Source organism: Ursus maritimus, unplaced genomic scaffold (assembly GCF_017311325.1).
Source record: "Ursus maritimus isolate PB19 unplaced genomic scaffold, ASM1731132v1 scaffold_4, whole genome shotgun sequence".
Taxonomy (NCBI): Eukaryota; Metazoa; Chordata; class Mammalia; order Carnivora; family Ursidae; genus Ursus; species Ursus maritimus.
In genome coordinates this window covers 46130733-46145349 of record NW_024426552.1, presented here as the reverse complement: position 1 = coordinate 46145349, position 14617 = coordinate 46130733, and the positions used below count along the sequence as shown (strand labels likewise).

The 14617-nt window shown below is 35.3% G+C and overlaps 1 protein-coding gene across 2 annotated transcripts in view; it reads right to left on the bottom strand.

The window, feature by feature from the left end:
- The window catches only part of TBC1D23 (TBC1 domain family member 23), a 55102-nt gene that overhangs the window by 19035 nt on the left and 21450 nt on the right, over window positions 1–14617 (bottom strand). For both annotated transcript variants that reach the window (XM_008702006.2, XM_008702005.2), the window contains exons 3-10: window positions 14194–14299; window positions 12990–13194; window positions 8626–8749; window positions 5428–5552; window positions 5290–5336; window positions 4245–4348; window positions 2977–3099; window positions 1525–1617 (exon numbers count right to left, since the gene is read on the bottom strand). In XM_008702006.2, coding sequence (XP_008700228.1) covers window positions 1525–1617; window positions 2977–3099; window positions 4245–4348; window positions 5290–5336; window positions 5428–5552; window positions 8626–8749; window positions 12990–13194; window positions 14194–14299 — 927 coding nt within the window. The remainder of the gene's footprint in view (window positions 1–1524; window positions 1618–2976; window positions 3100–4244; window positions 4349–5289; window positions 5337–5427; window positions 5553–8625; window positions 8750–12989; window positions 13195–14193; window positions 14300–14617) is intronic.

Below are 14617 nucleotides of genomic sequence, written 5' to 3'. Positions count from 1 at the left end.
AAAATAAAAAATAATTGGCAATATTCTACAACGCAATGGTATGAAAATTACTCACATCTATAGCTATAAAGTGTAAGCTGGTTCAGTCTCTTTAAATGGTTATAAGGCATTTCTAGTAATGTTTTACATACTCACACCCCTCAAACCAATGGTTCTACTTTTAGAAGCCTATTTTACAGAAATATTTGTGCAAGTTCAAAAACATGTATAAGGCTCAACTGCAGCATTGTTTACTACAAGAAAACTGAAAATAACCCAAATGTACATCAACTGGGCAATAAATTACAGTATATCTGTACCATGGTTCACAATATAGTCATTAAAAAGAATGTACTTAGGGTGTAACTCTTGATCGTGGGGTCATGAGTTTGAGCTCCATGTTGGCCGTAGAACTTACTTAAAGATAAGTAAATAAATACATAGATAAAATGTGGGGATATTAAAAAAAAAGAATGTACTTAAGTGGAAAAATCTCTAAGAAACAGTTTGCTGAAAAAGCAAGTGAACGGTTAAGTGAATAAAGTAAACAAGAAATATATAAATACACATTAAAAGGTCTGGAAGATTAAACAAGTTGGTAATAATTAACTATGGAGATATTCTTTTGAGTTTTTGAAGAAAGAAATCAAATATTCATGAATCACTTGAGCAAATTTTTAAATAAGCATAAAAGAAGAACCATCTAACCCCTCCTAGGCAAATCAAGGATGAGAAAGGCTCAGGGTTCACTTTCAGGATGCAAACAAGTTTGATCACCTTCCTTACTTAAAGCACGCAAAACCGTCTGATTTGTTTTATCTCTATTTTCCATTAAGCTTCCTCTCAACACCACCTAAACCTCTCACTGTCACCTTTTCAGGCCTCAGCATCACCTTTTTCAGATAAGATGGGAAGAAGGGCAGATTGCATAGTCAGCAAAAAGGGTTACCTTTGTCTTCCCCATCCCTGAGGCTCTTATAACCCAAAATGGTTTAAATGATGACTATCCCACTCTAAATATTTCTGACAATATTTCATTATTTACTTCACATCTACTCTTTTAATTAAAGTGACTCTTGGATAGCAATTTTAACAAGCAAGCACTACTTGTGTTGTGACAGATACTACTTACTAAATATTAGTTTATTATATGCATAAGTGCTCATGATGGAAAAAAAGGCTTATACTAAAAAGTTTTAGAACAATTACCCAATTATAATAAGAGCTTATATTTATAGAGTACTTACCAGATGCAAGGCACTATGCTAAGTGCTACATCAGACAACTCACAGTAAGTAGCTTAGAATTTACTGACATAACAATGGTAGGCAATAGTAAGCCACAGTTAACTGTTTGCATCTATCCTTTATCATACCCAAAGAGTGTCCTGGTGAAAAGGAAACCTGTTTTAAGTTCAGAGACCCCTCCTTAAGCAGAAAGAAAATGTCCCCAGTCTAGTACATGTATATTTATTTATGAACTAAAGAAAAAAAAACCATTTATTCTCTTACTTTATAAAAAATTTTAACTAGCATTTATACTAACCAGATCTGAATCTAAGTGGAAAGCAGTTGATAAATGCCCAGCATTATACTGTTCCGCAGGACGGCAATCCACCACAAAGAACCGGACTCCTTCCTAAGAGGAAAACAACATTTGACTTACTGGAATTTGCCGTGAGGGTCACATTTTACACAATATAATGTTACAATTAGCCAAAGGAGAGGGAACAGATCTATTAAAAACAAAACTAAACTAAACTAAACACGGCTCTCACAGAATTACGAGGACCCAATTAGAAGAGACCAAGAAAATCTCAAAATTTCAAATAACTATATTCATTTTCAACAGTTGAAACACTTTATATATACTGTTCTTGACTAGAAAGTCCTAAAATATGTAGCAGCAGAATATCAGTTTGGGCTATAAAACTGTATTAGAATTTAAAATTTTCATGTGTATCATGTTAAATATATATTTAAAAATTACATAGTTATAAACACAGATCCAGATACAGTTACTATTTCAGCAAATAGGTGCCCAAGTTGCTAGCAATTCAATTCACGTAAGAACTAAACATCTTGGGGATGAGAGGAAGTTCTGCAATGCTAGTTTGAATTGAAGAAATTCACAAGAGGTCTTTAAACTGGATTACAGGTCTTCATTTGTTTTTTAATACTAGTTCTAATAAGGGGCACCTGGGTGGCTCAGTCAGTTAAGCGTCTGCCTTCAGTACAGGTCAAGATCTTGGGGTTCTGGGATTGGGCTCCATATCAGGCTCCTTGCTCAGCGGAGGGAGTCTGATTCTCCCTCTCTCCCTCCCCCGCTTGTGCTCCCTCTCCCTCTCTCTCAAATAAATAAATAAAATCTTTAAAAAAAAATACTAGTTCTAATAAGAAAAACATGAGAAATGTTTGTTTTAAAAAGATCTATTATAAAACTCCTGTCTTTCCATGCCCATTCTTCTTCCTTCCATCTTGGAAATATACCCAACCTTCCAAATACACATACCCATGGTTAACTGTTGCACTACCAACAATTAAGAACATATACTGAAAAAAACTGGCTCGTTAGACTTTTTATGAAGATAGCAGTAGACAGAAAATTATGGTGTATCCTCAATTCTCCTTTGTTATATGCTCCATGGCATTAGACCATGTAATTCAATTAGCTGTCTAATTACCCAGAACTTAACTATTAAATGCCAAATTCACCTTTTTAAGTACTTTATACAATACTGAGTTGCTTTGTTAAAATATAAAAAAAGATTTGGCAATTTAAAAAAATAATCATCAAGAATAATTATTGACAAACACACAAGCTGGCAGTTTAAAAATGAGCACATAGATTAAATATATTAATCATTCAAAAAAAGCAAAACAGCTACATTGTTGCAGGAAATTAATTTTGTGGGAACTGACAAACAAGGAGGACATGTCGGTTCCCTGCATTTAAAAGGGACATTCCTCTGACAAACTGTGGGCTTTCTTTATTTACCCCTTGAAGCTGATTTGCTTGAAGGATCTCTGACACCGAGATAGCCAGGCAAAGAGCCTGACTCAGATCTGCATCATCATCCTTAATTCCCAACAAAGTACTACCAAATAGATGGTGATTATCCTGTTTGAAAAGAAATTTTTAAAACACCACAAAGAAAAACAAAATTAATCTTTCTTCCAAAAAATATTCTTAATAAACCATGATGAAAGGTAAAATGGTTACAACTTTTCACATTTTAACATTATATAATAAAAACAAAAATAAGGCAAAAATTATGTTATACACTGATCTACAGCCTGATTTAATTAGCAACTGCTAGTGCATATTATTTACTATGTCTGAAGAATAAAACTGTTCCTCTTAAAAGACTGAAAAGAATATGACTTCTTTTTCATCCAGCATCCTAAACCACTACCCATCATCTGACTTGTTTGACATTGTTAGGAACTGAGATGGTCTACATAAGGCAATTATTAAGATAGCTAAAATGAATCCCTAGAAACAAATCTCTTTTTTAATTAATTAGTTTCAGGGGAAATGTTTTTAAAAGGTTTCTCTTGTCTCCCTGCTGAAACGTCTTACACTGAACATAATTTAACCTCATCTTGATATTTCAGTGACATGACAACCAAATAGCAATCATTATTGTAGAATGCCTAAAAAAAAGAAAGAAAAGACAATAATGCTCTCACAAGCACCTGAGGTCACAGATGAACCCATTTACTTTATAAATGGTACTTCTGTGCCTCCTCCACTATTAACTTTTTGCTCTTGGAGTTTTACTTTCTAGGAGCTCACAGCACTCATGTTTCTAATCTGGTGTCCTTCACTTGAAAGCACCTAAGAAAGGTTCTAAGTCTCTATGCAGCTCAGGGACCCTTTTTCGTTCATGAGACAGCTCTGCACCATTAAAACTGCACAAAGCTGAACTCCAGATAAAGGAGGCATAATTATACATCCTCCATCAGATTTTTGAAACTTTTAAAGAAAGCACTAACTTAAGAAATATCTCAATTTTCTCATGATCAAAAGTAACCAATAATCAGAGTAGAAATGAAATAATTCCTAGCGTATCTGTATACTATCTTTTTAAATTTGTTCCTCTACTATGGAGAGTATTTACAGTGAAAAATCACACAAAACTGCAACACATAAAAAGAAAAGAGTGACAACCTAGAGCATTTTAACTAAAGTGGACACAACATAAACAATAAAACAATGTACAAAATGTGAAATACTGAAGCTGGCAATTTCTTGTCTTCTACCTTCCTAAAAGAAGCTGGTGTTTTACTGCAATAATACTGAGCCAGAGAGAAAAGATCTTCTACATCTTCTAGATTCAAACTGGATGGAGTATTTTCCAAGAACTCTGAAAAAGGATTACAGATAACGAGAACATTTAAAAAATTGTGATGAATACAATCATGAACATTTACGTATCAAAGAGAGACTATCTTCAACATAATAAAAACTACATAAATGGAATCTTAACAGCAATGCTTTGAAACTGTTTGAAAAGAGGGCAACGCTCTTGGATCCCCCCCTCCTTGGGAACTTTGTACTATGACTTTGGTATTGCTCAATAAACCTTGCTTTGCTGTCCCCCCCCCCCAAAAAAAAAACCTGAGGAGAAGCAGAGCTCCTTCAAAGAGCTGAAACTATTAATGTAATTCTGCTGTTAGTGAAAGATCGGCTCAGGTAATCCAATCAAATTCATTAGCCTTGATGGCAGTACTGTGATTTATTTAACAAACACATGCTAAGTGCCAGGGCCCCTGGAAACAAAAAATGACTAGGAAATAGTTCCTGATCTAAGGAACTCTGTTTTATGTGAGAAATGTAAAAATAAATCATTATAATGTAGCAAGATAAACACTATAATATAAAAAGTACAAAGTGGCAGGCAATATAGAGAGGAAGCAACTTAATCTGTGTGAGTGCTAGAATGGGGAGAACCCCAAAGAACCAAATTTCCACAATGGAAATAATTATGAAATCTCAGTACTCAAAGGTAAATTAAGGAAGAAGGAAGGGAAGAGGGGAGAGAGAGGAGGGAATGTGATATGAACAATGACACCAAAGTAACAGTATATGAAAAGGAATTGAAAGAGTGAAAAAACATGGAAGAAATGAATGAGGATGGCAAAACTGAAGGAAAACAGTCCTTAAGGTTTGCACCTGCAGAGTGTGTCTGAGTTGAATGAAACCTCAGAGTTCTATAGACTAATCTCTTAAATTTATAGATGAAGAACATGAGTTTTAGAAAATAAAGTGACTTGAAATATTTTCTCTACAGTAAGTGATACTTACGGATAACTTCTTCTTTGCTGTCTGACTCCTGTGCTAAAATAACTTCTCTGTAAAAGAGAAACACATGAATTTGAGTTAAATATTAACAAAGCATCCTGAGAATACAAAGGCAAAAAATCTAAGCAACTTGATACTTACTTTGCATTAACAAGGATTATTAACATTAAGAAATAAATAAAAAATGGATCTGCTTGTTGTAGATATCCATCCCACATTGCCTGAGTGACTTCAATGGAACAGTAACATGCAAAAAGGCTTCCAAGCTGTAATCAGGAAATGAAATGAGACATAAACCACTGGAAATGACCTGTTCTTTTAAAAGTATGAAAGCATATGTGTAAGTAACATTACATCAAATTATCTGCACCTGATACCTAATGTGTAGCTTAATTTTACTGCATGTAATGCAAAGGCAGAATACATGGATTCAAGGCACAATGAAGCCACTTATTCGCTGTGTGACTTAAGGCACATTACTTAACCTCTAAAGTTCCAGTTCTACTTCTTAAAAAAAAAAAAAAAAAAAAAGGAATACTGCTACCCTTCTTCTACCATTGTTGGGAAGAGAGAGAGAATTAACCTAGAGTATCTAAAGTAACTAGCACTTATCTGCCATAGCATAATAACTAGCATAACTACCACTAAAAGGGTAACTAGCATAATTATTATGGTACTTATAAGGTAACTATAAAGGATCAAACATGGTAATTTAAGAACACAGAGAAAAGTTTTAATGACAGTATAATGGTGAACTGCTGCCAAAGCTTACTTGTCCATCATTTGAAATAGATGAGACAAATTTATATCCCTCAATGTTTCAGGAGCCCTATGGTTTTCTATTTCAAATAAAAGAGTTGTTTAAGCTTCTCTAGAGCCTGTGTTTTAAATTGCATAAACGCAGTGATATTTTTGAAGTATTCAATTTTCATTAGATACAGAAACAATTCCATCTAGAGGTTTAAATTTAAAACATTTTTAAAGGCTAATGGAAACATATACATTAGTGCACATTTCAATACTAAACTACTGTCTCATATTCTTTATTAGCTATCACTTATTTTAAATATTCTCATAACAGGTCTTCAAAGTTGACATTTTTCTCCCCAGTTTATAGGTGAGGAAACAGACTGGTATTAAATAATCTTCCCAAGCTCACAGAGATGGTGAGTGGTGGTATTTGCACTAGAAAAATGACCTGATATTATTCCACAGCCAGCTAACTGCCGTTACACTTGACCACAAAGTTTTTAAAGTATATAACCGTACTAATGTTTTTTATTGTTTTTAAAATTACTATTACAAATAAGAATACCATTACAAATACCAAAGATGTAAATACAAACAGAATCACAATATATGGTCCTCATTAAACTCGTGTAGCCAAACTACAACTATCACTGCATTGCTCACAGTTACAGGTTCTCAAGGTTCAGGAATTAGCTTTAACTGTTTCATCTCATGATTTAAAAAAAAAAAAAAAGACTCAATTCCATAGACAAGATACTAGTAGCAAGAACAAACTATTTGGGGCACTGAAGACAGAACAGTTGTTTTAGTACTTAGTTAAAATCTGCTACCAGCACTGAGGACTGAATCAGAGATCTGGCAACAGAAATGGCAGAAGTGACAGGAGAGACCTCCATTAGATATCAGAATGCATAAAAGAAATAGTTTTTTACTTTAACACAAATAAGTACATTGAATGGCAACATATGTATCTCAGAGAAACCATAATTTTACAGGTAGGGGCTCCTAGGTGGCTTAGTCGGTTCAGTGTCTGACTCTTGATTTAAGCTCAAGTCATGATCTAAGGATTGTGAGATTGAGCCAGCCCCACATCGGGCTCCACACTGGGCACAGAGCCTGCTTAAGATTCTCTCCTTGTCCCTCTGCCTTTCCTGCCCCTGCCTGCACACACACACGCCCACTAACTCTCTCTTAAAAAAAAAAAAAAAAGAGCAAGAGATAAGTATAATTTTACAGGTATTTTATTATTTTAATTCAAAGTGACAAGATTGTGGCTGAGAACTAAAAATTAGGCTACTCCAGTTTGAGATTTAATATGCCAGAGCCGAAACCAGTTAGAATTCTCTAAGTACCATTTCTTGATTGTTTACTTATCCCATCACCCTCTGAGATAGGTATTATTATTATTATTATTCCCATTTTACAGATAAAGAAATTGATGCTCAATGGCTAAGTGTCTTAAATCACATAGTTAATAAGTGGCAGAAAGGAATCCTTTCTGAAGAAAATTTCGGTTAAGACATGATCAAGGAAAATGTTTAATTTCTGAATATACATTCTTCTAGCACCCAATCACTGTTTTAGAAAAATCTTCAAGTTAATCTAGAAGAGAAGTTCTCAAAGCGTAGTCTAAGGAGCCCTAGAAGTCCCCAAGAGTATTTACAGGGGAGTCCATGAGGTCAAAACTATTTTCATAATGATATGTAAACTTTAATTGCCTTTTTCATACTCATTCTCTCACAAATGAACAGTACTTTCCCAAAGGCTACATGAACTGTAGTATCATAACAGACTGAATAAAGAAGCAGATATGAGAATCCACCTATCTGTGATCTAGCCAAATAGATTCACAAAAATATAAAACAATGTCACTATTCTCTAATTTTCTTTTGGAAAATAGTTATTTTGCATTAGAAAAATAAGCTATTTAAATGAATTGGGCTGTGCATTAGAAAAATAGGCTTCTAAATGAATTATTAAATTTCTTAGTTTCAATTTCTAACCAACATAATCCATATAAACTGTGGATCCTCAATAGATACTGAGTATAAGAGGTCCTGACACCAAAAGGTCTGAAAACCACCGACCTAGAATAATAAAACTTTCCACTGAAAATATAAATATAGAATAACAGAGCTGAGATGTACTTTATATTCTTTTCTACTGATCATTTGACAATCTTGAGATGTTCTCCTTATGATTAGATATCAATTCTTATACACACCATCAACAATTTAATCAGTTTTAAAGTGAACCGATACATATCACGTATTTACATATATTACATGCATATATTTGCACATATTATATACAGATATCTCACATATATTATATATATAGCACATACATATGTAATATATATGAGATATATATAAAACAACAAATGTCTAAACTTCATTTTAAATAATGTGAACAGTCAAGAGCTAAAAAACCAATTTTTGAAGTGCCCAAAATTTTATTCCTTTGGTTTAAGTAGTAATGGTCTATAATTTAGTACTTTTCTTTCTGTTCCTTGGGAAAAGAAAAAACCTAACTAAAGTTTTATAGAAAGCTATTTTTCATTAAGTGTTCCTACTTTCACTTTATTACCCAGTTGAGTGCATAGGAGTCTGGAGTAATTTTCTTTGTATCAAGAAAAGAACAAAGCTCAGGCTCATGGTATTGGATGAGTAATCGGAAAAGATGAAATGGTCTTCCCTTCAGAGAACAATCCCTAAAAGACAAGAGAAGCAAGGTTTTTGCATTAATGGGTCAGAAATGGTCATATTAGTAACCAGTCCCCCTGGAATACTTACCTTCCCCCGCCACAAAACACCTGAACACCACAGCATTCATAACGAGCCTATCTGATACAACCAGGTTCACAACACCTAATACACCTGTCTGACAGAAAGTTTGTAGAAAACAGCAGGTCTACAGCCAACTCTAGGGAGATTCTCTCCAGGTAAACCCAGGTAGCACTCAAATGAAAGGACTGCAGGGACCACTGAAAACAGCAGGACCATTTAGGTTACTGACAAGTTCTGGATCCCAAAAGGATATCTATAGAGTTCCAAAGAAGTCCAGCCCTCTTTTTCCCTACCAAATAAGAAGAAACTCCTAGAAAGGCTTCAGGTTAGCTCCACAGTTAACATACTCAAGTAGGGATGTCCTTTAACAAAGGTAAAAGTGTGAAAGGGCCACAGATGAACAAAATACTGGACCAGAGCCTTAGAAGCTATTGAAGTGGCCTGGGAACTAGTGCTCAGAATGAACTCCAAGAGGTACAAAACACTTTATGGAGCAAGTGTACTACTTTTTTCCTTCTTCCCTTGTGTCTCAATGAATCAATAAAAATGTAAACAGCTCAAAGTACAGGCCACCTCAATAAAAGTCAGTATTTATTGAGAAAATATCATGTGCCAAACACTGTAACAGGCACTCTACAAAGTTACCTAATTTTATCTTTACAAGCAACCCTATGAAATAGTTACTATTTTTTCCCTCATTTTACGGATGAGAAAACTGAGGCTTAGTTGTGGGCAAGTAGCTCACCCAAGGTCACATAGCTAAGAAGTCAGCTAAGACCTCTATGCAGAAACTGTATTAAACTATCATGCCACACTCTTCACTATATATAATTTGGTATTTCAACAAGCAGTATTTTGGTATGGATACAGTCTCTAAAAAAACAAACTGTAAAGAAATTGAAATAAAGTAAAAGGCTTCATGTGAAAAAGCTAATGATCGGGGCGCCTGGGTGGGTCAGTCGTTAAGCATCTGCCTTCGGCTCAGGGCGTGATCCCAGGGTCCTAGGATCGAGCCCCACATCAGGCTCCTCCGCTGGGAGCCTGCTTCTTCCTCTACCACTCCACCTGCTTGTGTTCCCTCTCTCGCTGGCTGTCTCTCTCTGTGTCAAATAAATAAAATCTATTAAAAAAAAGAGAAATGAATGTCACAGTTTTGACATAAAAGCACTCTGATAAAGAATGCTGTCAAATGCTATTTAAGTGGAAATACTGAAAAATAATTTCTACAAAACCAAGATCTGAGATGAATGCCAGGATTTGGTACGAACCTCTATCTACCATTTTTTGATAAGGTAAGTGAAAGGGAAGTTTTGTAGAGAAAGCCCTAGGTTGTTAATTCAGATGCCCAGAGACAGAACTGGATTCAAAATGGCAAGACTACCTCCTCCTTTGTCTGAATATTCTCCCCATTCTATAAATGCAAGGCAACTGACTGCTAAGGCAAAACACAGAAACAAACAGTAAATTGTGCAGGGACATAAAAATGTAGAAACAATTGCCTAGTTTGTGTCCCTAACAGGACCTCTCAGGGAGTCAGCCACTGCAACAGCATCTATTCATTTAATAGCTGTATACTATTACTGCAAGGCACTGTGCTTGATAGGATTCTACCCAACTTATATTAACTCTGTAATAAGAAGATACATTACAATGGAGTTCTAGCAGCATTTTGTGGGCTGTGTTCTATCCAGGGGCATTAACACTGACACTCGCTGGAGTGCTATATTACAGGTGAAATTCATAGAAAGTAACTGGAGGAACCTAACAAGACCCTGTGTTACACAGTTGAATGTAAATTCCTCTCCCCCACTACTACTACCTACCACCACCAATGTCCTTTAGAGAAAAAGTTGAACATCATGTTCCTTACTATCACTAGCTCTGTTACACTGAATGGTGGTAAATATATAAGCTAAAATATAAGCAGCCGAGACTCAGTATGACTCACAAATATAAATTCCAATCTCAGCTCTACCATGACCATAGTAGGCCTGTCTCTTGGCATCTCTGGGTCTGTTTTACTTACATGAAGCACCATGGCTTCAAGGTAGCACAGAGGTTCTCTACCTTGCTTCATGAGAACACCTGGGGAGTTTTTAAAAAATATGCCTAGGCTCTATCTCGTCTATTCATAGTTGATACTTCAAGGACCCACATGTTTTAAATGTTCTTCGGCTAAACAGACAGACATTTCCCGAAAGAAGATATACAAACTGCCAATGAGTGCATGAAAGGTGCTGAACATCACTGTCAGGGAAATGCAAAGCAGAACCATAAAGAGATACCAATTCACACTCATTAGTTTAGCTACAATAATTTTTTTTAAATGTTGACAGGATGTGGAAAAACTGGGATCTTCATTCACTACTGGTGGGAATGTAAAATGATACAGTTGTGGAAAAGACTGGCAATTCCTCGAACGGCTGAACGAACATACAGTCACCATATAATTCAGCAATTCCACTTCTCCGTACATACCAAGAGAAATGAAATACATGTCCACACAAAAACTTGTACACAAAAGTTCACAGCAGCATTATTCATAAGAGCCAAAAAGTGAAAATAATCCAAGTGTCCATTAACTGCTGAGTAAGTAAATAAAATGTGGTGCATGCAGGCAATGCACGCAAATCCAGAGACAGAAAGGGAACCTAGGGAACCACTAGTTGGGGGAAAATGGAGAACTGACTACTAACGGGGACAGGATTCCTTTTTGGAGTGATGAAAATGTTCTAAAAACTATTGTGGTTATGGTGGCACAACTCCGTGACTATACTAAAAACCAATGAATCGTACACACTAAACGTACACACTAATATCTTGAACTATTAAAGAAAAAGTTCTTCAGCTGATTCTAACAAGCAACTAGGGTGAAGAACTGCATTCGTTAAAGCACAGGTGTCCATCTAAACTTAGGTTCAAATCTTGACTCAAACATACACCAGAAGCGTAATCCTCAGTAGGTCTTTAATCTCTCTCTTTCCTTGCCTCAGTTTTTGTAGTTGTAAATCAGGGATATCTACCCTTTAGTGGCTATGGTTGAAATGAGAAAACAAAGCACCTGCACTTAGTATAATGTGTATTACAGGAAGCAGTAAAAAATGGTAGTCATTTAACCACTAAGCTCCAGAACAGATCTCTACTTTGGCTACATACTGTAGTCAACTGAAAAGCTCTGAAAAAACAATGATGCCTGGGTGCCCTCCTAAGAGATCTGATAATCAGGTACACAAACAAGCATCAGGACTTTTCAGAGCTCCCTCAATGATTCCAATGAGCATCCAAGGTTCACTGTGTAGCCAATCCACTGGTCTAGATCATGTCAAAAGTTCCTTTTGGCTCTGAAATCCTGACTACCTCACCCATACCACTGGGAAGTACAAGAATTCTTTCTGGCCTCATGAATGCAGCTCCTGTACTCCCTCCCCACCCTCCCTGCCCTCACCACCACTACTACAACCATGTAAACATCTACCTATCTATTCTCAGCATAAGTGTCACTTGCCCAGGAAAGCCATCTCTGACCTCCAGAGCAAGTCAGGTCACCCTCATCAAATATTCCCATAGCATTCTAGGGGCACCTGGGTGGCCCAGTCAGTTAAGTGCCCAACTCTTGAATTCAGCTCACGTCATGATCTCAGGGTTGTTGAGATCAAGCCCTGTGTCGGGCTCCACACTGGGCATGGAGCCTGCTTAAGATTCTCTCCCTCTTCCTCTGCCCCTCCCACTGAAAAAAAAAATTCCCATAGCATTCTATATTTCACCTTCCTAACACACAGCACACTTCTAATTACTCATTCAACACCTGCATATCTAAGATTACATTCCAAGCTGTAATGCCAGCACCTCACTTAAGGAAGCACTCCCAAAATATTACTTTCCATGTAGACATTATAATGCTATTTTTATTTTATAAGGAAAGAAATTAAAATAGGGATACTATGAAAAAATTGGCATAAACTCTATAAGCATAAATTCTTAACTGAAGAATCCTTTAAAATCTATAACCACAAAAATAAAGTCAAATAACCATTAAGACTCAAACAATCCTAAAAATTATTTTAGCCTCTTACTTTACCACCAAAGTAAATCTAACAACTATAGTTCAAAGCAAACTAGACCTTTATTCATTCTTAAAACTATAATAACTAAACCATATTTTACCTGGGAATGTACTTATTCATGATAGCATAAAAGCAGTTGTATAAATCGCTGCGTGGCAGTTGAAGATGCACCAATGGCTTCAGTAGATGTATCCAGCTAAGGGACGTGCTGTATTTAATATTACGTGATTTACAGTAAAAGGTAATTACAGATTCAATATCCAAAAGTAATTCTGTTGCCTTCTCTTCTGGCACTGAAAGCTGTTCTAGAAAATAAGTGTCAAAATTAAGTTACCAAGGGTCTGTTAGAGACTCCATTATTGCACATAACACTTGTTTACAAACATATGATACTATCTTAGTGTATCTGGAGCATGAAAAGGACAAAATAAAACTACATGAAAGCACACGTTTCCTTTTACTTATCCAGTATTTACTAAATATTCAATATTTATTAACTCAATGTAATAATATTTGACCTATATATATGTTAAACGTTAAGAATGGATAATCTGAAGTAGAGAGGTAGGAAACATAGGCTTAACCCTTATCCCTCAAAAGCAAAAAGGTTTTTTCTAAACAACAGATTATCATCTACCGCATGAGGGACAGCTGCCTCTATAGCTCTGTCAGGGATGGTGATTCATTCTCTACCACCAACTTCCCTTTCCTTTGCACACACCAGCAATAATGTTACTGCTGTGGTTAGTACACGAAAGCTTATCTAATCAAAACTTAACTAAAATGTGATGAAAAGAGAAACAGAAAGACACCAAAGACTGTAGATGAATTTAAAAATATAAACTAAATTCATTTAATGTTGAAAAAGACCTTGTGGAGTCATTAGAAACCTTTCACCCATGACTTACAATAGTTTTTTTATAGCAGATCATTACCAATGATAGATAAACTTTTGGAACACAGACCTTTTTAATGTGGAGATGATATACAATCATACAGATCTTTACCCAAAAAACTGTAAAGAACTGAACATATAATTAAAAAAAAACCCACTAAAAGAATTTTAAAACTGTAAAGAACTGAACATATAATTAAAAAAAAACCCACTAAAAATTGGACTCTCTTAAAAATACTAGACATTACTTCATAAGAATTTCAAAAGAGAAGTTCTAAAACTATTTACTAGCCCTTCACAAACACAACATATCCCAAATTATAACAGGATGATTCTAAGAGAGTAATTCCTCTACCTCAAAATATTATTTTCAAAATTTTCACTGTTTGAAAACAATTATTAAACTTACCAATAAACTCAAGACAATCTTTGTGAATAGCATTCTGTTCTGGCAAGTCTAAAATACCATCCCATGATGCCAAACTGTCGCCTTTTCCTGCAACATTTAGAGCAATCTGCAAGAAAGATAAAAGCAACTAGCTTCACATGTCATTTCTCATTCTTGGGGAAAAAAATGCTGTAATTATGGAAAGTCCTGAATTTAGAAATAATAATGCATACTTCTAAGATTACAAAGTAATAAATTTATGCTCCACCAATTGCTGATCATATCTTAATGAACATGATTATTTTAAATCTTCCTACATTAAATTTTACTACTTCATATCAATCCAGTGAATAGCATATTTAAATTTATTTCAAGCAAACATCATCAATGCTATCGACTGAATGTTTGTGTCACCCCACAAAATTCATATGTTGAAACATCTCCA